A 25,865-nucleotide genomic window follows, 5' to 3' on the forward strand; every position below is an offset into this window, starting at 1 on the left:
GGTCCAAGTCCAATTTAAGGAAAGAGGGGCAGCTATTCAATTTCCCATATGGCCTTGGCACTCATGCTGAGCGAGTAGGCATAGTGTCCAGCACCTAGGGGTGCATGCAAGGGGCACAGGTGAGGGCAACGTTCATCTCTGCAGCTCCCACCACTGTGTCTGCAGTATCCCCAGCTCAGAAGTACACCCCTGGAAACACTGGGCACACAGTGCCCAGGGCACTGAAGAGGACACTGAAGGGGTCATGGGGGAAGACACGTATAGAGGCAAATGTGTGGTGAGCATGAAAACCTTAGGGAAAGTCCCTTAAGACCACAGGCTTAGCCCCTTACCTTGCTAGCAGAGATGAGAGATGGTCAGGAGTCAGGGGGTCTGGGCTTATTGGGGGTGAGGTAACAAAGGCTGCAGCTTTGGCCCAGTTCTTGCTCCAGTAGTGCGAGCCATCAGTGCCCAGGCTAGCGGTGATGGGCTCTCCATATACAACAGTCCCTAAAAGGAGGAAGGAGCTTCATTTCAGGCTGGATGCAAAGTTTCCCAAAGGAGTTATATCCTGAGGAAGGTGGGAGTTGAGGTAGAGAGTGAAGCCTTCATTTTGTGAGCTTCCAAACACAAGCAGACTTATCCAAGTGGCAGAGACACCAACCCCAAAGAGCAGAGACAGCAGTTAGGCAGAGCCACCCTAGCAGTGAGTGGGCTGGCCATCCTCAACTAGTCTCACTTCTAGGACACTGACTGACCGACGGGAGCATCACAAACCCAGAGCCTTACATGGCTACAAACAAATGCACCAAGTACAAGGCCCATACAAGATGACCCACTGAGCCTAGGACAAGGCATTCAACGGGACCTCAGAGGAGTCACTGACCTTAGTGAGACCAGACCTGAGAGGGTGATGTGACTCTGGGTAGTTATACATTATTGAAAAAAAGCAAAAGAAGAAATGGGCAAGATAAGAAAGGAGAAAGGTCTATTGAGCACTGGATAGTAAGGATGACCAAATTCAAGAGCTAGAGGGAGGGAAGCATGGTGGAGAGCATTTGGGTGAAGCTTAAAAGAAGTGACTTCATCACCGGCTCAAACTACAGACTACCTGAGCAGAAAGAAGAAATAGATGAGGGGAAAATATCACAAGCCTGATCCAGAGGTATGATGGGTGACTTCTGCTAAAGCTCATCCTTTGATAAATGCAGAGAAATGAACAATTTGTCCACAACTTCTCCTTCCAGAGAAATTCAAATCTGCAGAACTGATGGCAGAGTAGGAAGAATTGGTTGCCCTGCCTCCTTTCCCCTCCAGGGATAAGATGTCCCTCCCAGGTTTAGTTCCTCATCACACTGCTAACTCCAGCCTTGACTGGACCTACCTGCCTCAGCCTCCTCTCCCCTCAGGGTGGAGGGCTGAAGGGTGGGCTACTAAACCCCTCCCAATGCCCTCCTTCACAGAAGGCAGATACTTGACCTTCAGCTGCCTCCACTTTGCATCTACTGCCCTTCCTGCTTTCAATTCCATGAAATAAGACACCCCCTACTCTAAGTAGCCTGGGGGTCTCCCCTCACTCCACTTTCTTGCGTCCTTTTGTGTGTTGTCCCCTGCTTTAGATTGTAAGCTCCTTAAGGTGAGGGACTGTCTTTTTATTAATTGCATCCCCAATGACTGCCACATAGTAGGCACTTAACAAATGTTTATTGGATCGGACTGAAGTGTCAAGAGAAAAAGAAGGTTGGGAACAGTTTGGCTGGCACCTGACTTTGGGGAGAGAGGATTTCAAAAGTTCAGAGAGCAGAGACAGGAAGGCAGCTTCAACCTAACCATCAGGAAGTGAAGCCAGCCCAGGAGGGAGGCCAAGCTCTCAAGAATGAAGTGCTTAGGACACAGAGAGGAGCCTCTGAATGCAATAATGGAGGCATTCAGAAAAAGGTGACATAAGCACACAATGAGGTCACTGACCAATGGGAAAGACCAAACTTCATGCAGAAAATGGAAGCCAGTTAGATGACAGAAAATGAGCAGAAAACCTCGGGGTGGTGGTGTAGAAATTACCCCCAGAACGTTAAGCCTCAGATTGGATGAAGGCCAGCTAAGAACTCACGGAGGACACAGTGGTTGGGCTTTATCCAAGGAAGCACTCTCTCCCTGCCAGGAGCAGACAGCATGGAAAGAACTGATGGCAGAGAAAGAGAAAGTTCTTCTTGGCCAGCAAGGGAAAGCTAAGGGGGTAGACTGTTATTTGTTGTTCAGACTCTTTGTGACTCCAGTTGGAGTTTTGTTGGCAAAGATACTGGAGTGTTTGCCATTTCCTTCTCCAGTTTATTTTACAGATGAGGAAACTGAGGCAACCAGGTTAAAGTGACTTGCCCAGGTCACAAAGGTAGTATCTGAGGTCACATTTGAATCCAGGCCTTCATGACTCCAGGCCCAGCACTTTATCCACTGCATCACCACCCTTCCCCCCACCTCCCTGACTGTTTACACCCAAGGTGAATAAGGTGATAGTAAGACAGCACTTGGGCAACAGGTGGTGCCATAGTGCACAGAGCCAGACCTGGAGTCAGAAAGATTCATCTTCCTGAGTTCAAATACAGCCTCAGACACTTACTAGCTGTGACCCTGGGCAAGTCACTTAACCTGTCTGCCTCAGTTTCCTCACCTGTGAAATGAGCTGGAGAAGGAAATGGCAAGCCACTCCAGTGTCTTTGCCAAGGAAACCTCAAATGGGGTCACAAAGAGTCGGACATGACTGAAAAATTATTAAACAGCAAGAGAGCGCCCAAGTACCCCGATGAGTTCAAGTCACGCGGCCCATCAAGTCTTCTCTTGGAGGCTGGAGTGGTGAGTGGAATTGCTGTCACTGCAGGTGGTCTCTGAAAGATGGCGGGGAAGGAACAATGTCTGGCTGGGCTGGTAAATGGAGAGGGTTCTTCCAGTTTTTCAAAGAGTGAAGCAAATGGGTTGTGGGAATGAGAGACTAGTGTTGCCAATTGTGGAGCCCAGAAAGATGCCAGGTGAGCTCAGGAAGCCCATAGCAAAGGCTTGCCAGAGCCAGCAGCCTCCCCAAAGGCTGCTCATGCCAGACCAACCTGATTCCTTTTTGGACAAGTTCCTAAAACTCACAATTATTTAGCTGTGGCCACAGAGCACACACATGTCGGCCAGGATTTCAAAGAACATGCCCAGATCCAAAGAGTCACCATTAATGGCTCAACATCAGTGGTGGGGAAAGGGCCTAGGATGCTGGACATTTCTTGTCGGCACCTTGGTTAAAGGCAGAGGCAGATGCTCCTCAGATCCAGAGGTTGTGTTTAGCAGGGGAGGGTCCTTCTAGTCCAACTGCCTCAGTTTACACAAAGGAAACAGACTCACAAAGTGAAGTGATTCACTCCAGGTCACATAGGTAAGACTGGGCCCAAGGGCTTTGTCCTTCTTTCCACTGTCCTATGTAGCCTCTAAAATTTGCCCATGATAACACTGAAAGGGATGTCTGACTGGCTAGAGTAATGTTCAGCTCCATGTTCTAGCCTGTCTAGATCCTTGTCTCCAAAAAGATCTGGACAGGCTAGAACATGAAGTTAAATCTTTGCAAAAGACGTTGGGGAGAGGTGGGCTGGACCTGTGATTTCATCAGTGTGAGAACTCCTGGTGTGTAAGCTCTGTCCACCAATGCAGATCAGCTGCCCATCTGCAACATGAAGTCTTGTTATCAATGCCTGGAGTAAGTACTGAGTTCAGGATCACACAGCTAGGATAAGTCAGAGGGAGGGCACACACCTGGGTACTCTGGCTTCTAAAGCCAGTCCTCTCTCTATGACGTCTGGCTCCATCGCCAAATGAAATTTAAAAAGGATAAAAGGAAAGTCTTGACCTGGGGACAGAAAAATTGCCTTCAGATTCAGGACAGCACAGGCATGGTTAGTTAGTAGTTTGTTTGAAAGAGATCTGGCTGTTTTCATGGCCACCAACCCACCATGAGTCTGGGGGACCTAAGGGTGGGTGGGGGTAGGGGCAGAGCTTGTGTGATCTCAGGCTGCATTCAAAGGTCTAGCATCAGAGAAGACTAGATGTGCCAAGCTTCACCTTGGACAGATGACATCTAAAATACTGTTTAGGGCTGGGTGCCGCATGGTAGACCAGCATCTAAAGGTGAGGCTAATCAGGATGTGGGAGAGTCTTGAGTAAATGATCTATGAGGAGCATGTGAAGGGCCTGGCAGAGGAGGGATGGCTTCCCCTGGGAACTTCCAGGGACTCCAAGTTGTCCCAAAGTGGGATGGCTTCCATTGGAATCAGTGGCTCCCCCTCCCTGAGGCTCCTTAAGCAAAGGTTGAGGGCTGAGGGGATCCTTGTTCAGGCTCATTCTAGGAGTCTGCAGCTTGGGGGATCCCTATAACACTCTCCTGGCCCATCTTCTCACTCAACTGCCACCACCTTAGGAGCCATAGGGGACATCATCTCTGTGCAGGTGGCTGGGACAGCATGGTTCCTGTAAACTCTGGTGCCAAGTGAATAGAGGCTGACACAAAGGGGGCTGGATTCTGAGTCACAAGAGCCAGGTTCGAATTCTCCCTCGGCCACTCATGACCTTGTGACTTTGGGCAATTTTTTTCACTTCCATGGGCCAAAGTTTCTTACTCTGTAAGATGAGGTTTAGGGCCAAGATGGCCTCTGAGCTCTGCTAAAACCTGGACAAATTCACTGTGTTGCTTTTGTCCCTCTACAATTCAGCCTAATCCTTAGGTTCCTGGCCCTTCATCTGTTCCTTCTCTGTCCCTTTTGCTGGATCCTCCTCTGCATGCACCCTAACCGTAGATGTGCCTCAGGGGTCAGCTTGGGTCCTCTTCTCTTCTCCCTGTGTATTACTTCACTGGGTGATCTCATCAGCTCCTATGGACTTAATCACCATAACTACACTGAGGATTCAAATGTGCTACTTATCCTTCCCCAGCCTCCCTGCTGACCTCTAATCTCACATCTCCAACTGCCTTCCAGACATCTCAAACTGGATGTCCAGTAGACATCTCAAACTCAATATATCGAAAACAGAATTGATTATTTTTACCCCTAAGCCCCCCACTCTTAATCTTCCCCATTACCATAGAGGGCAACATCCTCCTCTCAGTCCCACAGGTAACCTAGGGGTCATCTTGAATTCTTCCCTATCTCTCCCCCCGCCATATCCAATCTGGTGTTAAGGCCCACCAACATCATCTTTGCAACATCTCTGGAATACAGTCCCTCCTCTCTTCTTACACTGCCCCACCCCTGGTATAGATCCTCATGGCCTCCCACCTGAACTATTGTGCTAGCCTACTGGTGGGGCTGCCTGCCTCAAGTCTGTCCCTACTCCCATCCGCCCTCTCTTACAGTGCATATGCAATCATGTCACCTGTTTACTTGCTAAACTCCAGTAGTTCCCTTTGCCTTGGGAGCAAATACAAAATGCTCTATTTGGCTTTCAAAGCCCTTCACAACCTGTCCCCCCCCTACCTTTCTGATCTGTTTACACCTTATTCCCTGACACATACTCTTGGATCCAGGGATACTGGCCTGCTGGCAGTTCCACAAACAATAAACTCCATCTCTCAGCTCTGGGCATTATCTCTGGAATGTTCTCCCTCCTCTGCTCCAACTATCGACTCTCCCCCAGAGTCCTTTAAGTCTTAACTAAACTCCCACCTTCTCCAGGAAGCCTTCTCCAACCCCTATTAATTCCAGTTCCTTCCCTCTATTAATTCTTTCTTCTTTACCCTGCATAGAGCTTGCTTTGTATATATTGGTTTGCATGTTGTCTTCTCCATTGCATCATAAGTTCCTTGGGGATAGGGATTGTCTTTTGCCTCTTATTGTATCTCTATCACTTGGCACAGTGCCTGGCACATAGTAGGTGCTTAATAAATATTTATTGATTCATAGCTTTGAGTTCCCTTCAATATAATGAATGTCCACTGTGGTTGGAGAAGAGCTATGTCTATAGATGCTGTCCTTTGGGGCAATGAGCTACCAATGGGCATAGAGCTTAGGATTATTTGGTCTGTGGTCCTTGCAGAGACAGAGCTGCAAGCTGTCCTAGGCTGCAAGAAAACAGATCACAGAGACATTAGTTCTTACCTTTGCGCCTAGCATGAGCGATTGTATCTGCTGCTTCTTTGCTCATCACTTTGGTGACATAGAGGGGACAATTGGCCTGTTTGGCTATGGTGATTGCCCGGTACACAGCCTCTGCCTCCAACTGTCCAAAGGAGGGAGACAGGGGGGAGAGAGAGAGAGAGAGAGAGAGAGAGAGAGAGAGAGAGAGTGAGGGAGGGAGAGGGAGAGGGTGAGGGAGAGGGAGAGGGAGAGAGACTTTCAGTAGTCTTTTTGCTGGTCTGGTTACTCTGCAAACCAACCCCTCCCATGGAGATTACAGTGAGAGGGAAATGTGGGACTGCTCTGGCTAACTGACTGGTATAATGAAGGAAGGGAAGAGTTTTACTGCTATTTCCCACTTGGCATCTGGAGCCCTGTGACATAGGGTGATTGGGACTTCTGGGTAAGTGAACCCTGCTCAGGGTAGGCTCCACTGGGGCTGGGGCAAGGCAGAATTGTGGCTTCTGGCTAGGCTCAAAATCAGTCCAAATGGGAAGCCAGGGGCTGGTGAAAAAGATTTGGAATGGCAGGGTTTGTGGCTAGGAGCTGCTGAGGCTATAGACTACTGATGTACCAGGGAGAAAAGGACCCCAAGCATCTTTTTGGATGTCTTAGGCTGCAGAGATGTGACCAAATGCCACTCCCACATAAAATTAAAGAAACGAGGTGAGTGCCAGAGTCCTGAGGGAGGGAAACCTTGCAGAGGGCTGGGCATTGGTATTGACATTTACCCAGATGGACACAGGAAGGCATCTCTTACCTCTTCAGGGTGGCTAAGAACATGGCCCTCTGGTCCAGTGATCCCAAGTTCCAACAATCGCTTCTGTTCCTAAATCAACCAGAAAGAAGAAACCAAGATCTGTCTTTGCACTGTTAGATCACCAGAAATCTCATACAGTACCTAAGTGAAGCAGTCTATGCTATTCCAAGAAATGGCTTTTGGAGTATTTCTGTCTTTTGCAAATGGATTTGGAGACATTTCATAATGGCCTCTAGGTGACCCAAATGAGAAAGAACCATATAATAAGCAGAGTCCTCATTCACTGTTGTATCATGGGGGTTTTCTTTTTAGCCAAGGAAAACTCCAAAATCCAACTTCCCCTTTTCCTGTTGCTTCCAGAAAACTCGGAGCCAAATTCAGTATGCACAGAGTCACTGACTCTGTCATGGGTGCTAGTACTGTCTCCTCCTCTTCTCTTAATGGGCTTTTGCTCTGTCTTAATTGTAATGATCTAGTTTAATTCTGTGCTTCATTTTCTAAGTCATCTTAAATTCATTCTGAACCCAGACCAAGCAAAAGAATAAATGAGAATTCAAAGGAGGAGTTGAGAAAGCACTGGCTCTGGAGGCAAAAGGAGGCCTGGGTTTAAGTCCTGAGTCAGCTTTTGCTAGCTGAGTGACTTTGGAAAATCACTTCACCACTCTGGGAATCAGTTTTTTCATCTGGAAAATGGGAGAGGAGTTAGAATAGATGGTCTTTAAAATCCCTTCCCAGATCTAAATTCTATGATACCAAGGAGTGTGCCAACACATTATACACAGCTGCAAATGGCCTTTGGGAATATTTGAGCATATAAGAACATGAGTAACAACTCATTGTGTTGGTGTCTGATCACGCGTTGCACTATAAAGGTGAGCTTGCTTTCATATTCCCAAAAGATACGATACTGTTGCCAAAGTTGGTGAGCAAGAGGCAGTATATTCTCCCAGTGAAGGCACTGAGGCCCAGAGAGGTGATGCACTTAGTCCAAGGTCACATAGCTGATGAGCAGAAAAGCCAGGAGAGCCTAGTTTTCCCAAATCTCAGCCCTATGTGTGCATCCCTAGTATATGCAGTTAAGGATCATCATACTTACTTATCAAGTGCTTTAAGAGTTACAAAGCACTTTTTGCAACAGCCCCATGAAGGAAGCAATACAAGGATCATTATCTCTCTTTTACAAATGAGGAAATATGTTCAGAGACACAAAGTGATTTTCTAAGGTCACACAGCAAGTATGGATTAGAGAGAGGACTGGAACTCAGGTCTTTGGCTTTCAAGTCCAGTGTTCTATTTACTTTGTCTTGCTCAAGCATCAGCACCCACAGGCCCCATTAACAAAATTTTAATAATCAGATCATTTCTCTGGGATCTGACACAGAATCAACCCCATCGCCTCATACAGTACATCTTCTTAGAGTTCCAGTGGTCGAAACGAGAGTTTTGCTTGGCTGTAAGCAATTAAGAATAGATGCAATGTTGGCCTCCAGGAGCCTTTCTTAGAAGGTTCATGTGTGTTGGGAGGGGCAGACCTTGTTGCTGGTATGGAGGTAGTGCTCTATGCATTGGCATCTCAGCCACCATGATGCAGAACTCCCTTTGAGGGCCATCTGAGCTGAAAACCAAGTTCTCTTGTGTATTGAACTATGGTCCAGGACACAGGAGATCCACATTGTCTGCTCCATTGGGTTCTAAACCCAGGGGATGTTCTAAGTTTATTGGAACTGCTCTAAAAGTCAGGAAGCTGTTGAATCCAACTCCCTCATTTTATAACTAGGGAAACTGAGGCAGAAATTACTTTCCAGGGTCACATAACTAGTAAGTGTCCAAGGACAGAATTGAACTCAGGTCTCCCTGTCTCCAAGACCAACCCTCTAAGGCAAGATTCCAGGGAGTGGAATACTTACTGTTCCCTATCCTAAAGTGGGAGTGCTTTGAGCACATTAGAACACTCTGTAAATACCAGGTTTCACCCTTGCTAATGCTTCCTAAGATTTAAACTCCCTCTTGAAATACATTTCAGAGTGGGTTTCGGTGTTCCTAACAGTTCTCGTATTTCTATTTCTCTGCCTTCTCCTCTGAGTGAACAGTCCCGGGGCAGCCCCAGTGAACAATAGCGCACCTAGTTAGTTTATGCCTTAAAGGGGGCAGGAAGTGCGGGGAGATCTCCTTGTCCCTTGAAGAGTTTGGCACTGTCCGTGGTCCTAGTCTGCACTAGGACTCATGAAAGGTTACAAACACTTGGTGGATTCAAAATCAGTCGAAGCTTAGAACACCTCCTGAATTTTAGAGCAGTCCCAATCAGAGTTAGAACACTTCCTGGGTTTTGTTGTTGTTAAGTCACTTCAGTAGTTTCAGTTGTGTCTGACTCTTCATGACCTCATTTGGGGCCTTCTTGGTAAAAATAAATGGTTTGCCATTTCCTTCTCTGTTTACAGACTCAGTTTACAGATAAGAAACTGAGGCATCAGTTAAGTGTTTCACCCAGGGTGATACAGCCAGTAAGTAAGGGTGGATTTGAACTTGGGTCTTGCTGACTCTAGGCACAACAGTTTGTGCACTGTGGCATCCCCTACCTGTCTCTTTATTATTAGTTACCTCTGTTTATAATTAAGCATTTATTATGCTAAGTGTCAAGTGTCAAGTTGTGTGCCAAGTGCTGGAGATACAAACAGAAAAGCCAGACCATCCCTGCCCTCAATAAGTTCCCATTCTAAGATTTGCCATCGTCGTTGTTCAGTCATTTCAGTTGTGTCTGACTCTTCGTGACACAATCATTTGGGGTTTTCTTGGCAAAGATACTGGAGTGGTTGGCTATTTCCTTCTCCAGTTCATTTGACAGATGAGGAACTGAGGCAAACAGTGTTAAGTGACTTCTCCAGGGTCTTACAGCTAGTGTCTGAGGCCGGATTTGAACTTGGGTTTTCCTGACCCCAGACCTGGTGCTTTATCCGTTGTGCCTCCTAGATGCCCCCATTCTAATTAGATGAGGCAATAAAGAAGGAAAGAACTCAGAAAGGATTTCCCATATGGGTAAGAAGACTTCAGAGAAGCTGTAGGGTCAAGGAAGCCACTTGAGGAAAGAATAAAGAAGGAGGAAGTCATCAAAAGTGTCAGATACTGCAGAGTCATCAAATGGGATGAGGATTGAGCAAAGACCATTAGGTTTGGCCAACAGGAGGTTATGAGTAACTTGGAAGAGAGCATTTTATTTTGAGGGTGGGAAAAGAAAGGGTTAAGTAGTGGTTTGGCTGCAAAGTGGAGGAAGACAGTATGGGTGTATAAAGAAGTATGTAAGAGGAGAGAAGGAAGGAGAGAGAGAGTGGCCGCTTGAGTGAGTGGACAGCAGAGTAAAGGAAGAGGTTATAGAATAGACTCCTGTAGGCTCATAGGAGTAGGGAAAAGGTCCAGTGGGGATGAACAAAGGGGATAATAGATGTAGGAAGGCCAGAAGAGGTGGAAGGGGTTGGGAGAGCAGAGATGGAGAGGTTTGCCTTGGTAAAGGAAAGTCAGGCTTAGGAGTATGGACTCTGAGGTGGGACAAGGGTAGTGGAGGGTGCTGAAGTCAGATGGCTTCAACCTGCAGTCAAGTGGCAGGTGTGGCTCTCTGCTTGGAGACTGAGAAGGGAGGGAATGGGCTTGCAATTTTGAGACTAGCAGAAAAGGTCTGGTATAACCACCATGAGGAAAGAGATTAGGAGCCAGAGTTGTGTGTAGTCAACACAAATTTAGAAAAAAAGAGAATGTTTTGTATTGTGTACACACACACACACACACACACACACACACACACACAGAGTTTAAATTGTCAGTGCCCTGGCCAAAGGTCTCACAAAAACACAAAGCCCTTGTGTTTTGTCCCTAATCACTCAGGTCAATCCAGCCTGTATCACCTTTTTGACCAGGCTTTCCCCTAAATGAAATGAATACCTCATCAATGATATCTCCATTTTCGGCATGAACTTGTGCGATGGCTCCCAGTTCTCGGATAATGCTGAAAATCTCATACATCTGATAAGAGGACAAAAGAATACAGTATATTCTTACACATGGAGACCTCTCCCATAAATATCTTAATAACATTTTTCATTTGCCTAGTTATATTTGGAGTGAAGGTTACCTGGCCATCAGTACACTGGTATTTATCTTTATAGGACATGAAAACTTGGAAGGAGTTCACACCTGAAAATGACACAGAAAGAACCAGTCACTTATATTTTCAGTAAGTCAAGGAGGTACATTTTAGGGCCACTTGGCTGGCTCTCTATCAGACAGAACCTGGGCCGGACAAAATCTCGGAGTAGGAGAGCTCTGAGGGCATCTGTCCAATCATTGAATGAGCACTTCCTCACTCACATCAGAGGCTGCTCATCCAGTCTTGGCTTGAAAACCTCTCAAGAGGGTGGGATCCCACTATCTTTGGAGGCATCCCATGTGGACAGCTCTAAACTCTTATGAATGTTTCCTGATATCAAAGCTAGAGATGGCTTTTTTTAACTTGTACTAACTGTTACTCCTTGTTCTGCCATCTGAAACCAAGCATAACATGATTGTCCTTCAACAGCTTAGTTCACACTTATGCTAACCATTACATGAGGTCCTGGGGATAGATATTTTCCCAATCATGAGTCCTGTGAAATCTGGGCTAGAGATGGAGTTGTGTTTTGTCAGTATCATCCCTGTAAGCCAATCTTGCCTCCTGAAACCACCCCCCATATCCTCTCAGGGACCAAACACTGCAGAGTCTGCAGCCAGTATGCCAGGGGAATTCTTCTTTGGACACATACTCCTCTAAACACCAAACCTGAATGCTATCAGAAGGCTATTCAAAGGATTTTAGTTCAGGCTTTCTGCTTGCCTAGTTTCCCTGCCTAATTTCTTAGGGACTCAAGCAAGATACATGAGTCAGTGCTGAGTTATATGCCTGAATTTGTATGGCCCCTTTCAAGGTGCCACCCCAGGAGTATGGCAGCAACTATAACCCCCACTGTGTTTCAATTGAAGTGGATACTATAGGTTGAGAGACCCATACATTCTGTGGGGGAAGACTTCCTGAGATCTCAGCTCTAATGTGGTGAAAAAACAAACACTGTTGTCTTTTTGCTAGGTAAGTGGGGCCAAGGCAGAGCTGGGAGCCAAACTCCACTTCAGTGAGTCTCACTCCTTCTGGGAAGAGAAGGAGCAGGGAATTCTACAGGGAGCATGATTCATTCAGATCTACTATGTGTTACAAATTTTCCTCCTTTGATATTGGTATACAAAAGATCAGTACATTAGGTTTTGAACTTTTACAATCCATACGTTCCTGCATGACAGCATTAAGAAAACAACAACCCTGATTCATTTATCAAGTGTTAATGAATGATGAAGGCATCCTCTCTTTCACCTCCCAGATAATATATCTGCATCTCACCTTAGTACCTGAGCCCAGAGAAGTGGTCAGTGTTTGCCCCTGAGGCACCAGGCATGGACAGCAGGACCTCCCAGAATCCCCTAAAGCATCCTGTGTAAGAGGTGGTCTTTTCCTTCCACAGCTAAGGCTTCCTCCCAAGGTCTGCTGCCTGGCAGAAAGAGATCTAAGGATTTGATCTCCATTCACTCAGGCAACAATTGAATAAGCCCTCATGGGAACAAATATCTTCCAATGTACCTTGTAGGTAATAGTCTCTGTGCAGGGCACTGATGATACAAAAACAAAAAGAAAATATCCTTTGCCTTCAAGGAGCTGATGTCTAAGGGTGCCATTTTGGACAAGCCAGTCTGCAGGGATGCTGGATGCTTTCTCCCTGCAGCTCACAATTGTACTTAGGAACAGCAGGGATGCCTACTGGGCTGCAGATCCCAAAAAAACAGTTCCTCTTCCTCAGACCCAATCAGGCCTGAGGACCTCAAGAGAACATTTTAAAACCGTTACAGTAGCAAGTAATCAAAGCTCACTCAAGACAGACATGGAGGTGCTGAGCTTCATGTTGGTCCCACAGGATCAGCCTTATCTGTCCTGTGAGACCTGGAGGGACCCAAATCCCCAAGACTCAAGGAAGAACATGGGAACTTCCTAGTTCTCCACTGGAAGAGAATTAGCCTCATGCCTTTTCCTAGGACTGAGAAGGAAACACTGGCCCTTTCAAAGCCTCCCTTCAGAGCTCAGCTGCCAACGATTGAGTTGCCTGTGAGTGGGGAAGGCTGGCTCTTCTGGACATGGGCGCTGACAAGTGGGTCCTCATCCCTGGCCCACAGTCAGTCATCAGGGAGGATGGAGGTACATTCCACTGCCACTTCCTTCCTCTGGACTTGAGTTTCCTCAACTGTAAAGTGAGGGAAATCTCGGTCTAGGAGCCCTATTTCCTTGAGTCTTCCCGGCAGCATGGGCCTGGGCTGGACAGCTCCTTAGATGTGGTCCCATTCTGGGGCTCTGCCCAATAAGCCTGTGACTCAGAGACTTGCTTCAATGCAGCATCCCCAGAGGCACTGACCATGACCCTCTGCAGCAGACACTCTCACCTTTGTCCTTCACCAAGGCTTCCAGCTCCTCCCTGAGACTCTCATGCCAGCGGGTAATGTCCATGTGCAGGGAGTAATCACAGCATGATTTACTGTCTGCAGCTTCTCGCCACTGGTCGTAGGCAGTGAGCAGGTTCACTCCAGGCTCCGGGAGCACATGGTCCACTGTAGGAGGAAGCAACCCAGTGGTTATCAGTCTCATGTCCGTCACTGTCCCAGTTGGGGTTGGGGTTAGGGACCTAACACAGAAGGAAGCCCCCAGTGCATTTGCTACTGGCTTAGCCAGCTTCTGAGAGGAGGCATTCTAGAAGCTGCCTTTACCTCTGGGATAAGGGTGAAGGTCTGGCTCCTGTCCAGAAAGCCAGATGGGATGGGGCTCACCAGAAACAGTGACCTGAGGGTGTTGCTGGGGGCTTATGATCTGTTCTAGGATGCACTCCACCCATTTTTTTTTCAAATTTTTAACCTGTTGCTTAATTTCCACGGATCTGCCTGGCTCCTTGAGGATCTAATCCTGGGAGAATAAAGTATAGAGAGGTGGGAGGTCTGCAGCCAAATACAAGGAATTTGTTACATCTCTGCAGGTAAAAAGCTAAATATTCCATAGCAGAACAAGCTTCCCATCTCAGTCTCTGCTCCAACAAGCCTTCAGAGAAGGTGACAGACCTTTTCCACTCAGTCCGCCCTATGGAAGGGGCAGGCTCTCTGCCCCTTTCAGTGATTCAGCAGCTTTTTAGGGTTCTGGGAGAGCAGAAGTGGCCTTACATGAAGGCAAGTTCAAACCTAGCTGCCCATGCTGTATCAGTGAGAGGGCAGAGCAGATAATACCTGGCCATCCCTCACTCAGGATTAGTTTAGAATACAAGCTAAAGATGAGCCTGGAATGGGCTTCTGTATTTTCCTAATTCACTTCAAAGATTTATCTGAAGGTTGGCCCTCCTACTTCCTTAGCAACGGACTAAGGAACTAGAGTTACAGTCTATGATGACCTACAGATGGGTGAGGGAAGAGTCTAGATGGGAGCCCAGTTAGGTGGCTACTACTGTAACCCAGATGAGAGGTAATGAAGGTCCAAACAAATGGGAGTAGAGAGTTGGGGACAGATGTAGATGTTGGGGAGGGTAACTGAGCAATACTTGGTGACTGTTTGGAGAGAGCTGAGGATGACTGCAAGGATTAGTATCTGGGCAACTGTAAGACCTATGTGGCCCCCCATAGAAGAGAAGACATTCACAGGAGGGGTGAATTTATGATGAAGATCCAACACACCAGAGTGGGAGCGCGCGCGCGTGCACACACACACACACACACACACACACACACACACACACACACACTTACAGATCATTGTGGTTCCTCCTGCTAAGGCAGCCTTGGTGCCTTGATGGAAGTCATCAGCAGAGTTCATTCCCATGATGGACACCTGCAGCCGTGTGTGGACATCTATCCCACCTGGCAAGACCAGTAGGCCATAAGCATCAATAATTTTGATGCCACCAGGAACAATGAGGTTTTCTCCAATTTGTCTGAAAAGAAAATTTGGAGACTTTTAGTTATAAAGGGTCAGCTGCACATAGTCTCCAGAAGTTCCATGTGAAAGGATTCGGTGGTAGTATGCGTGTGCGCTTCCCTGTTGTGGGGAAAGATCTCATGGGAATCCAGGAGGCCAAAGGCGCTGGCTCTTCAGTGACTCATGGCAGCCAAGCATTTGATTGTACCTCCTCCCCCTCCTGTCCTGCCTCCTACCCACCCTGCAGATGCAGGGAGCTACATTTCCCACCTCCATGCAAAGCCTTGGGCAGGGTAGCAAGGACAATATTTCTAAAGCACTTGAAGGTTTGCCAAACTCTTTACAAGCCTTATTTCATCTGAGCTTCACAAGAAACCTGGGAGGCAAGTGCTGTTATTATCCCCATTTTACCCATGAGGAAGCTGAGGCTAACTGAGGTGAAGTGACCTATCCAGGATCACACCACTAGCAAGTGTCTAAAGAAGAATTTGAACTCAGCTCTTCTTGACTTCAAGTCCAGTAGTCCATCCACTATGCCAAGCTGCTTTCCTAGGCACTCTGGTCTCCGTCTGTCTAGATCAAGACTTCAAGCCTTAATCAAACTTCCCTCAACAAAACCTGCTTTCCTCCAAGGCAAGGAATCGATGTGCCATTGCTTGGATGCTTCCTGTCTGGCTCCCTTAAAGCATTACTGGGCAAGACTCTGTGGCTTTGCTTTGGGCACATCCTCTGCCAAGCCAGACTAGCCTCCATCATGCCTTCAGAAGGCAGCTTTCCCACTCTCCCTTTACTGGGTGAGGCTGTCCTCAGAGGACAGACACCAAATGCTCAAGGAAGGTCATGACCAGAACCTGCCAGAACTCAGGGACCATTAAATGCAAGGATCCTTGAAGAAGAGCTGGGGAAGGGGCAGAGGTCTTCCTGCAAAGAGAGAGGGAGGGACTTCTCCAAGGTCACCCAGGCAGAGCTCAGACTCCAAGCCAGCCTCACTGACTTTAAATCAGCCTCTGTGATGGGACTCTAGTTAGAGAGGGTGAGCAAATCAACCATCCCATATGCAGTGAGAGCCCACCCTCTGGGCCTCTCAGCTTGGATGGCCTTGTAGAGCAGCCCAGGACTGGACACTCAGTCTCTGCCCCCTGGCTTCCAACCAGGTGGTAGTGGTGGTGACCCACTCTCCCTCAGAGCTGGCTGGAAGCAGAGCTATCCTGGTCAGTTAGAGAGGATTTGGGAAGCCTCCAGCCACATGATCTGGGAGGAAAAGGCTTTGGGCCTCCCATCCCAAGACCTCCTGATCCCCCAGGACTGGTCCAGGTCAAGGAGTTTATCTCCCCCTGATTCCCTCCCACAAAGTGGTTGAATTGAGATGAGCACCTCAGCTTCCCTTTTTAGACTATTTTCTCCTATTAGAATTTAATTTCTTTGAGATCAAAGATTGTCTTTATTTGTGGGACAGGGATTGTATTGTATCCCCAGCACTTTGCGTATTGCCTAGCATATAGTTCATGCTTAATAAATGCTTTATTTGTCTGTCATTTGGGACTGAGACAGCACTTCTGGGGAGCCTGTGGCCCCCTAGCCAGCCAACTCCCTCCTCCTCCTCCTCCTCCTCCTCCTCCTCCTCCTCCTCCTCCTCCTCCTCCTCCTCCTCCTCCTCCTCCTCCTCCTCCTCCTCCTCCTCCTCCTCCTCCTCCTCCTCCTCCTCCTCCTTCTTCTTCTTCTTCTTCTTCTTCTTCTTCTTCTTCTTCTTCTTCTTCTTCTTCTTCTTCTTCTTCTTCTTCTTCTTCTTCTCTTCCTCCTCCTCCTCCTTCTTCTCCTTCTCCTCCTTCTTCTTCTCTTCCTCCTCCTCCTCCTCCTTCTTCTCCTTCTCCTCCTTCCATCCCACAGAGGTATGAGGCTGAGGGTCCTTCTGTCCATGCTGATTACCTCCTGGCCCTCAGGCCTTTCTCTTTCATTTCCAAAGGAGTTCATCATGTGACTCACAGTCTTCCTCTCCTTCTCAGCCCCTGGGAAGCAGTGTCTGGGGCCACATCTTCATAGCCATTCCTCCATCCACAGTGACAGATGTCCAGGAGCTGGGCTAGAGGCAGGTCCACTATCCTGATGCCACTGCTCTTGAGCTTCTGGTTCTGGGCCACCTTCACTGCAGTCTGAAGGGAGGGCATGGTTGGGATAGTTATGGTTCCTCTAGTCTTGCTCATGTCACCTCTTGCTTTTTCTTCAATTGGCTCATGGCTTCAGCTTCATTGGTTTGCTTACCAATAAGTACTAATTGAACTGAATGACTGAATTGGCCTTCCCTAGTTACTTAAGTGCTTTACATCTCTGTGTGTGTGTGTGTGTGTGTGTGAGTTTTCACTTCTCCTTATGCATAAAGAGATTGATGCACAGAGAGATTAAGTGACTGGCTCGGATCAGGGCTAAATCTAGGTCTCTCCCTACACCAAATCCAGAATTCTTTCCACTGAACCCTGTGCCTACTCACTAAGCAGGGGCCCAGATGGTTTTTTTAACTCACTAGGAGAATGGACTTTTACATTTCAGCCAAAATCTTACATATTTTCCTTTTAGCCACTTAAAGAAGCCTGCAGTCCTCTGGTGCCTTTCCCAAACTTTCTATGTACAGATCACGTGGCCCAGTGGCAAAAGTATGTGGGGGGGAGGGGATGAGAGATTTTCTTACAATTGCCTTGATTGAAAAACAATCTCTGGTTGTCAGTTACATAGGTATGCTTTTGTAGAAACTTACTTTATCAAGCCATCTTCCAAATATATGTCAGCATAGAATGACTGGTCATCGTTGACTATCTTCCCACCTTTGATCAGAAGCCGGTCACTCTATTGGTGGGGAAGGGGGAGAGAAACACACATATCAGAATTCACCTTTGAAATCATGCTGAATATCAAAATTTTCATGCAGAAAGTCTCTAGAGTGACAGAGGATGTAGTAAATATACATTTATCTAGTCAAGACAAAATGTAACAGGAATGAATGCCAAGCCCTGACATCTGACTTCTAAAACCAATTTTGTGTGTACAGGACTAGGGGAAAGGTGATTAGAAAGCTGTCTTTGTAAAAAAGACTTAGGAGTTTTGTTGGATGATCTCTTCGCTGTCTCCTCCAGTCTTTGCACCTCCCAGTTCACCAACTCCCCAAACTCCCAGGACATTCACCTTCACTCCACCTCAGCCTCCCACAGGAGTGGTAGGTCATAGCTTGGCTTTCACCATCATTCACATTCATCACTGCCTCCATGATCTTAGTCTTTGAAATTCTCTTGTCTGATCTTCAGCTCCTACTCTTCTTTCTCTCTTCTTCTCTCTCCCAGCACCTATTCTTTGACATCTCTGTGATGGCCAGTCCCTCCACACCTCCCTCCTTGCCTAGGTCATCATCCTTGCTCTAGCCTTCACCATCTTGACTTTGTAGTGGACAAGTTAGACTATACACTGTCTTCTGTCCTCAGTTTCTTGTCCTCATGTACTATGGCTGTTCATTGACTGCCCTTATAAACCATGACTTTATATTATTAACATGTTTCTAATTTTTAGAGTATAGCAAATTTTTGGAAAACATTGTCTAAGAAATACCATTAAGAGGATGATGTAATTGTATCATTAGAAATTAATTAGAAATTAATTTCTTTTGATAGTATGTTATGAAATTATTAATTACATTATTAGAGGTTGTTATCATAATGATAAAACCTATCATCTATTTTGCTTTAAAAAGAATTAATGTGTGGGAAAAATATTTTTTAAAATGATCTTGTAAAATCTCATCTGTGAACTTCCCAGGTTCCTTGGGACTTTCAGTTTAAGCAAGGTCATAAAATCTCATCTGCCCTGTGAAAGTACTGGCTAAATGTTGTGAAACTCTAAAATAATGAATTGTCTTACGGAGAAATTGAGATCCCTTCTTCCTTCACAAACAATCACTACCAAAATGTGAGGGGAGGACTTACAAGTTTGCTTGTAGCATAGAGATGAATTATATGATAATTTGTGATTAAGAAAATCATGAGAGTATACCCAGAATTGTATATATCGATGTTACATCATGAGCCAAATTAGCCTCAACAGACTTGGCTTAAAACTTGCTTTCTGCCTTAGGGGGTTAATATACAATATCTTAAGAGATAGATATCTGTTAGTCTGGAGGCTTCCAGTGAGTAGGCAGTGTTCTTCTGGGTTTTGAGTGAACAATCACATATTCACTATCTATGTGGAATTCTAGAATGTGATCCTAATGATTGCATTTTACCCCAGGAAGACTTTTAACTAAAGAAAAACAGAAGAAAAGGATGTTGAATTGTTTTTGAAAGACCTGGTAAACTTCTTATCGCTCATATTCATTGCAATTGCAACATGAGAGATAATAATAATTGTGCCTAGGCCTAAAAGTTGTAATTAGTGAAACTTGGTATTTGAACTAAAATCCCTTGGCGCCATAATTTGGCATTGTTCTGAGTTTTGAATTCAGGTACAGTTGTCTGAATTACCATTAAGTCAGTAATCCACCATTCAAAGGAAATGCCAGAAGCTGCTCAAAGTGTGTACGATCTGAGAACTGTTATAGGTAGATGTCCGTGCCTAGGAGGGATGAGAGGATAGCCCTACGAGGTAATGGCAGGATCCACTTGACTAGTTTCCCTATTGTGTTGTTTCCTTTCTGAACAGGAATGTTTCCCAACCTGGTTAATTCTGATACTGAATATGATATCCTCTGAATGATGTGGAGATTTGCTGCACAATTGGTTCCCAAAAAAGCTGTGACTCTTATCTGCAATCATATAGAACTAAGGATACTTTATGTTAAGTGGCTCTGTCCCCTTAGGATTAGGCTTGGAAGAAAAGTCTGAATGTGGTCACAACCACATCCCTTCTTCATTTCATAGCAAATCTCTCTAACCATGTCAGGTAAAATTGTAGTGTTTTTAAAATGAATCTTGTTTTTACAATGTTCAAGAACTTCTGCATCGCTATAATGGATTAAAAAATAAAATCCTACTGAGTAACCTACTTTGATGTTCTTCCTAAAGTTCTGTTGTTTATAAGGTCAGCTCTATAAGGTCTGAACTGGTTTTTATCATATGAATCAATTACTGGAGGACCATTCTGATTAGATTTTGTCAGGTTTTATTAAATTATAGTAAGTCTTATCACTAGTAAGCTCTAGCAGATTTGCCTAGAGAATCTCCACAAGTGACCTGAAACCCAGAGATGGTAAAGGAAATAATACCTCCACAAACCTACCTTGATCCATCCACATACGCTTGAGAGATTCACAAAAGGCACTCATCGGACATCTGAAGGAACAGACCATAGAGGCTGGCAAAGACTTTGACACCCCTAAAGCTAAAGCTATATTTGATTGATTTATTCATCCCATTGGAATTTTGCTTGTATTAACTCTCTGTGTGTTATGGACCTGTTACCTATTCTCTCATTTCTTCTCAGACTGCTTTGGGAATTGTTAGAAAATTGTGAGATGATGAATAGCTTCAAATTGGGGAAGGAAGGGTTAAATTTTATTTATGACTAAAACAGAATGCTATAATAAGGGAAAATAATTCATGGTGACCCAGAAGGTTACAAAACAGAAAAAGAAGGCAGTAAAGTTGCTGATAAACTGTGGGACTGTTTGAACAGGAGGACTGCGGATGGTCTCAAAAACAGTGTCACTGATCTGTTCCAATAGAAAATACTTGCATCAGTATTATGTCAGCTGGGGAACAATGTCTGTTAAAGAGAAGAAATGAGAGCTATGCGATTGAGGCTATCATGCATGTATTCAGCCAACATGATTGCTTTCTGGCTGCTGCATATGACAATCAATAAATTCACTAATTTGAGATAATTTCTGCTTCCTGATTTTTTTTAACAACCCAACATCTCCAATATTCTGTTCTGGGTCCTCTTCTCCCTTGGCACTTTATAAGATCCTTTTTGATGTTTTTTGGTCATTCATCTAGGCCTGTGGGATTAATCATCACCTAAGCTCAGGGGACTCCCCAAACTATATTCCCAGTCTCATTCTACCTCCTCAATTGTAATCATATGTTACCAGTTGCCTCTACTGGTCAATCAATAAATAAGCATTTACTAAAGGACTCCTATGTATCAGGCAATGTGCTGGGTCATAGGTATATAAAGACAAGAATGAATAGTCCCTGCCTTCTTGAAGCTTTTGTTCTATCATTGTCCCCTAGGCACCTCAAGCTGAGTAGACCCAAACTGCACTCATTAGCCTCATCCCTAAATGCATAACTCCTTGAGAATTTGCTATGTTTTTGTTGAGGTGATGACTTCTCTGGCTATGGCAACCTGTGAAGCAAGGAAAAACACAAAACAATCCCAGCCAGTGTGTCCACTTAGAGCTTCAGCAATGATGGTGGCAGAATGGTGGAAAACATTGATAGGTGAAGGAAGGAAGTGGAAGCTAAAAATCACACTATTTTTTTCTGTCTACAGACATTAACTTAGCTGTTACCTGACTAATGAGTGAACATCTGACTAGAAAAATAGAATGATATCAATCTTGACATTCTCAATGGAAATGAAACCACAAAACAAAGAGAATTGGCAACTAAATGAAAACATTCAGCTTTCCCTTAAAGACGCAAATAAAATGGAGCTGGTAAGGCTGGATTCACCAAACCTCAAAAGGCAATGACCAACAATACTTCATGAACCACTGGGTCAGTCTTTAATCACAGCACTTGGGAAAAGCAATTGGAAAAAAACTACTATACAAAGAATTACAACAAAATATATGTCAACATATATTGCAAAGGATGAAGAGGCACCAGAAATTCTACAAAGAACTATGGTATGATACTCCAAATTAAATCAACATATTCTTTAACACTTGAAGAATTCAATGTAAAGGTGGGCACAGTGGAAAACAGTGAAAAAGATGTCAGAGAACATAGTTTAGGATGAAGAGATGGGAGGGGCCAATGGTGCAGAAGAGCCTCACACCTGTGTCATAAATATCTTCTTCAGAAGGAGAGTTGGAAGGCACTGGACATGGGGAGCACTGAATAGCATCATAAAAAAGAAATTAATTATATTTTAGTGGGTATGACAAGATTGGCTGAAGAGGAAGAATACTCAAAGACCCCTATCTTAGAAAAATAAATCGAACAAGCCATCACTGAGCTCTTTAGGAAGAAGTCCTGGAGACCAGACGGATTTACAAGTGAATTCTACTGAACATTTAAGAAGCAATTAATCCCAATACTATATAGACTATTTGAAAAAATGGGTAAAGAATTAGTCCTTCCAAATTCCTTCCCTGACACAAATATGGTTTTGATACCTAAACCAGGGAGAACAAAAACAGAGAAAGAAAACTATACACCAAGTTCCTTATTTAACATTGAGGCCAAAATTTTAAATAAAACATTAGCAAGGATATTATAGCAATATATCACACAGACCATACCCCATGACCAGATGGGATTTATACAAGAAATGCAAGGCTGCAGCATAACTGACCATATTAATAACAAAACAACAAAAATTGTATGATTATGTTAATAGATGTAGAAAAGTCTTTGAAAAATATAACACCCATTCCTCTAAAAAAACTATAGGAATCAATGGAGCTTTTCTTTAAATGTAATTAGTATTTATCTAAAACCAAGAGTAAGCATTATCTGTAATGGGGATAAATTTGAAGCCTTCCCAATAAGATCAGGACTGAAGCAAGGATGTCTAGTATCACCACCATTATTCAACATTGTACTAGAAATGCTAGTTATAGCAGTAAGACAAAAAAAAGGAATAAAAAATAGGCAATAAAGAAACAAAATTCTATCACTCTTTGTAGATATGATGGTATATTTAGAGGACCCTAAAGAATCAACTAAAAACTAGCTGAAACATTAACAACTTCAGCAGAGCTGCAGGATATCAAATAAACCTGCATAAATCACCAATATCTCTTATACTACCAATAAAACCCAGCAGCAAGAGATAGAATGAGAAATAAAAAATAGGCAATAAAGAAACAAAATTCTATCACTGTGCAGATATGATGGTATATTTAGAGGACCCTAAAGAATCAAATAAAGACAGATCAAAACAATTGGAAAAATAGTAATTGCTCATGGGTAGGTCAAGCCAACATAATAAAAATAACAATACTACCTAAATTAATTAACTTATTAAGCATCATACCAAACTACCAAAGAATTATTTATAGAACTAGAAAAGTAACAATAAAATTCATCTGGAAAAACAAAAAGTCAACGATATGAAGAGAATAAATGAAAAAAGGGTGAAGGAAGACAGCCTAGCAAGTCTAGATTTCAAACAGTATTATAAAGCAGTAATCATCAGAACAATCTGGAGTTGGTTTGATGATGATGATGATGAAGAAAAATCCTATTCCCCTACAGAGGGTTACACCTCATTTCCTGGATTTAACAACTAGGAAGAAAGAAGGAGAACCTACATGTCTGATATACAGAGCAAACACGCACTGACTTGGAGCACCCTCTATGTACAAATGAATTAGCAAAAGGCCTAAAGTCTTCAACTTAACTGCAGTAAAACCATTATGAAAGTGAAATTCTTGTAGCAGACACATGATCAAACATTATCACCTATGACCAATACCCAAGATGCCAACAGTTATCCCATTGAGAAATCATCTTTAACTAAGCAGTTGTTGCTGAAACACTTAGACTTGGTGTTCAAAGAGCATGTGATTCTCAAAGTGCTTTGAAATCTCTCAATGAAGAACTGCACCATGAATGGGAAGCAGAGCCAAAGAAACAACCCTTTCAGTAATCCACAAAACAAAATGAAGATGGCTTGAGATTTTCCGATTCCTCTCCAAGGACTCCACCAGCAGTTGACTGGGCTGCTCAGGCATCTTCTCCTGTTTGGGGTCTGCTTCTAATACGAAAACTGGCTCAGGCTAGATTACAAGCTTGTCCCCTTCTCCTTTAGAGGCTGGGGAAAAGTCTCATTTCAAGACAACCTACCTTAGCAATACTTCTAATTCTAGACCACAGAAACCTGGACCAAAATCTTTTGACACCAGCCTCGTCACATGACTTAATCTTGGTTCTCAAGCAAACAGTTATTAATCATTCCTCTACCATTAAGCAAATGCTTAGGAGAAAGAATATAAATGAATCAGTAAGGGCACAGGTTGAGAGTGATAAATCCAAAAGATAAAGCTACTGAAAAAATGAACTTTTTGTGCCACTGAAACCAGTGGGCAGCAGAGGAACCAAAGAGAAGGCTGGAGAAGAAAGCCAACATGGCCTCCAAACCTCTTTTGATAAAGAAAATGCTTTTCCTTTCTGAGGGGATGTTCATCCTTCCACCAATGGAGACTCTGTAATGGATAAGCCCTTGGATCTATCTGATCAAGAAAAAAGCCAAGGAAATGAGGTTTGTAAAAACTGATTTGGGCAAATGGCTCTTTGAAACCCATTCCAAAGGGCTCTCCCTCTAGTCACATGAACTTAAATGGGGGCTACATAATAAGCAGAGAGTCATAAGAGGACCATTGTTTCCAGGAATACATCTTCCTACCCCATAAAAAATCATCCCCAGATAAAAAAATACAGCTACAAATAAAAGAAGAAAATCAAATCCTGCCTTCAAAATCCTTCTACTTCAGCAAAAAAGTCAAGAGTCAGAGTGCCTTTTTGCTGGCCTGAAGGTTACTGGTGGTTAAGGGCCAATAAAAATGAAAGGCAGGATGGGACATGGAGATTATGAGCTAGCCTCAGTTCTTCAGGTAAATCCTTGCAAGGTAACTAAAGTACAAGCTCTATAAGATAATGAAGATAAGTCATTCTTAGATAGTGTCCAGTGGAGCACAGATCCAGCAGCAGAACTTCCTCAACATAAAGTGGATATTACTGTAATAGATACAAAGGATGGTAGTCAATAAAGATTAGGAGGTGAGATTGTGAACATGGACTGTATGTTGATCAGTGAAACTGTGGAGCAGAAGGGAGAGAAAAGTCCAAAACGAGAAAGAAAAGTGGATGATAGCTTATCAGAATTGTTTGCTGAGACAACACGTGAAGAATATGGATCCTATTTAGAAGATAGTTCTCCACTCTGTGAGCCAGAAGAAAATCTCCAAGTAGAAGACGAAGAACTATCAGTTGCTGCAAAGAAATGAAACAGTCATGAAGATATATATATATATATATATATATATATATACACACACACACACACACACACACACACACACACACACACACATACCCGATAAAGTCAAACAAAAAACATTAGTGGAGCCTTATTTTAAAGATGCTGAAACATTACATTGCAAAATTTCCCTCATATTGAGGTGGTACAGAAAAAAGAGAGGAAAAAATTGCTCGGACATATGTGTAAAGAATGAAATTTATTATACAGATAGTCCAGAAGAAGAAAGAGAAAAGAAACTAGTCTCTTATTCAAGACACCATTTCTGCTATATCCCTCCTAATAGAACTGAAAATTTCTAAGAAGTTGGGTTTCCTTCAACTTCCTCTTTGTGTGGACAGAGGTTACATTAAGGAAAATCTCCGTCCTTATCCATGTCCCAAAAGGTGGCAGCCTTACAATGCAATGTATTCTTCAAAAGGCAAAGAACAGAAGAATTAGCTATTGAGGAAATTGCCAAAGGTACCAGAACAAAATTTCTTATTTCTTTGTAGTTAAAATTGGAATAAAAAAACTGATTTCTTCCCCCCTCGAATCTGCTATAACCTGATTTATATATATCATTTAAATACATCACGAAATATTATTTATGTATTAAATATGTATTTTTTCTTGACTTTGCACCTTTGAAACAATGAGGTGCTTCCCTTTTGCACTGTGTAACTTAAAAAGGTGGATTTTATCCTTTACTTTTTGTAATATCTAAGTATATTTTAAAAATTGTGATAAAAAAGACTAAAACAGCCTTACTCTGACCCTGAGATCTTACTGCTATATACTGTAT

The 25,865-nt window shown here is 44.0% G+C and overlaps 1 protein-coding gene and 1 pseudogene across 1 annotated transcript in view; one reads left to right on the top strand and one right to left on the bottom strand.

Annotated features, from left to right (window-relative positions):
* Positions 1-17,785, bottom strand: part of DPYSL4 (dihydropyrimidinase like 4) — a 58,002-nt gene extending 40,217 nt beyond the window's left edge. The window contains 8 exon segments of the mRNA XM_036734993.1: positions 333-489; positions 6,102-6,222; positions 6,880-6,948; positions 10,810-10,890; positions 11,000-11,061; positions 13,381-13,545; positions 14,722-14,906; positions 17,640-17,785. Coding sequence (XP_036590888.1) covers positions 333-489; positions 6,102-6,222; positions 6,880-6,948; positions 10,810-10,890; positions 11,000-11,061; positions 13,381-13,545; positions 14,722-14,906; positions 17,640-17,785 — 986 coding nt within the window.
* Positions 17,786-19,473: 1,688 nt separating this feature from the next.
* LOC118828416 lies at positions 19,474-25,522 on the top strand (annotated as a pseudogene).
* Positions 25,523-25,865: the final 343 nt, after the last annotated feature.

Source organism: Trichosurus vulpecula, chromosome 8, assembly GCF_011100635.1.
Source record: "Trichosurus vulpecula isolate mTriVul1 chromosome 8, mTriVul1.pri, whole genome shotgun sequence".
NCBI lineage: Eukaryota > Metazoa > Chordata > Mammalia > Diprotodontia > Phalangeridae > Trichosurus > Trichosurus vulpecula.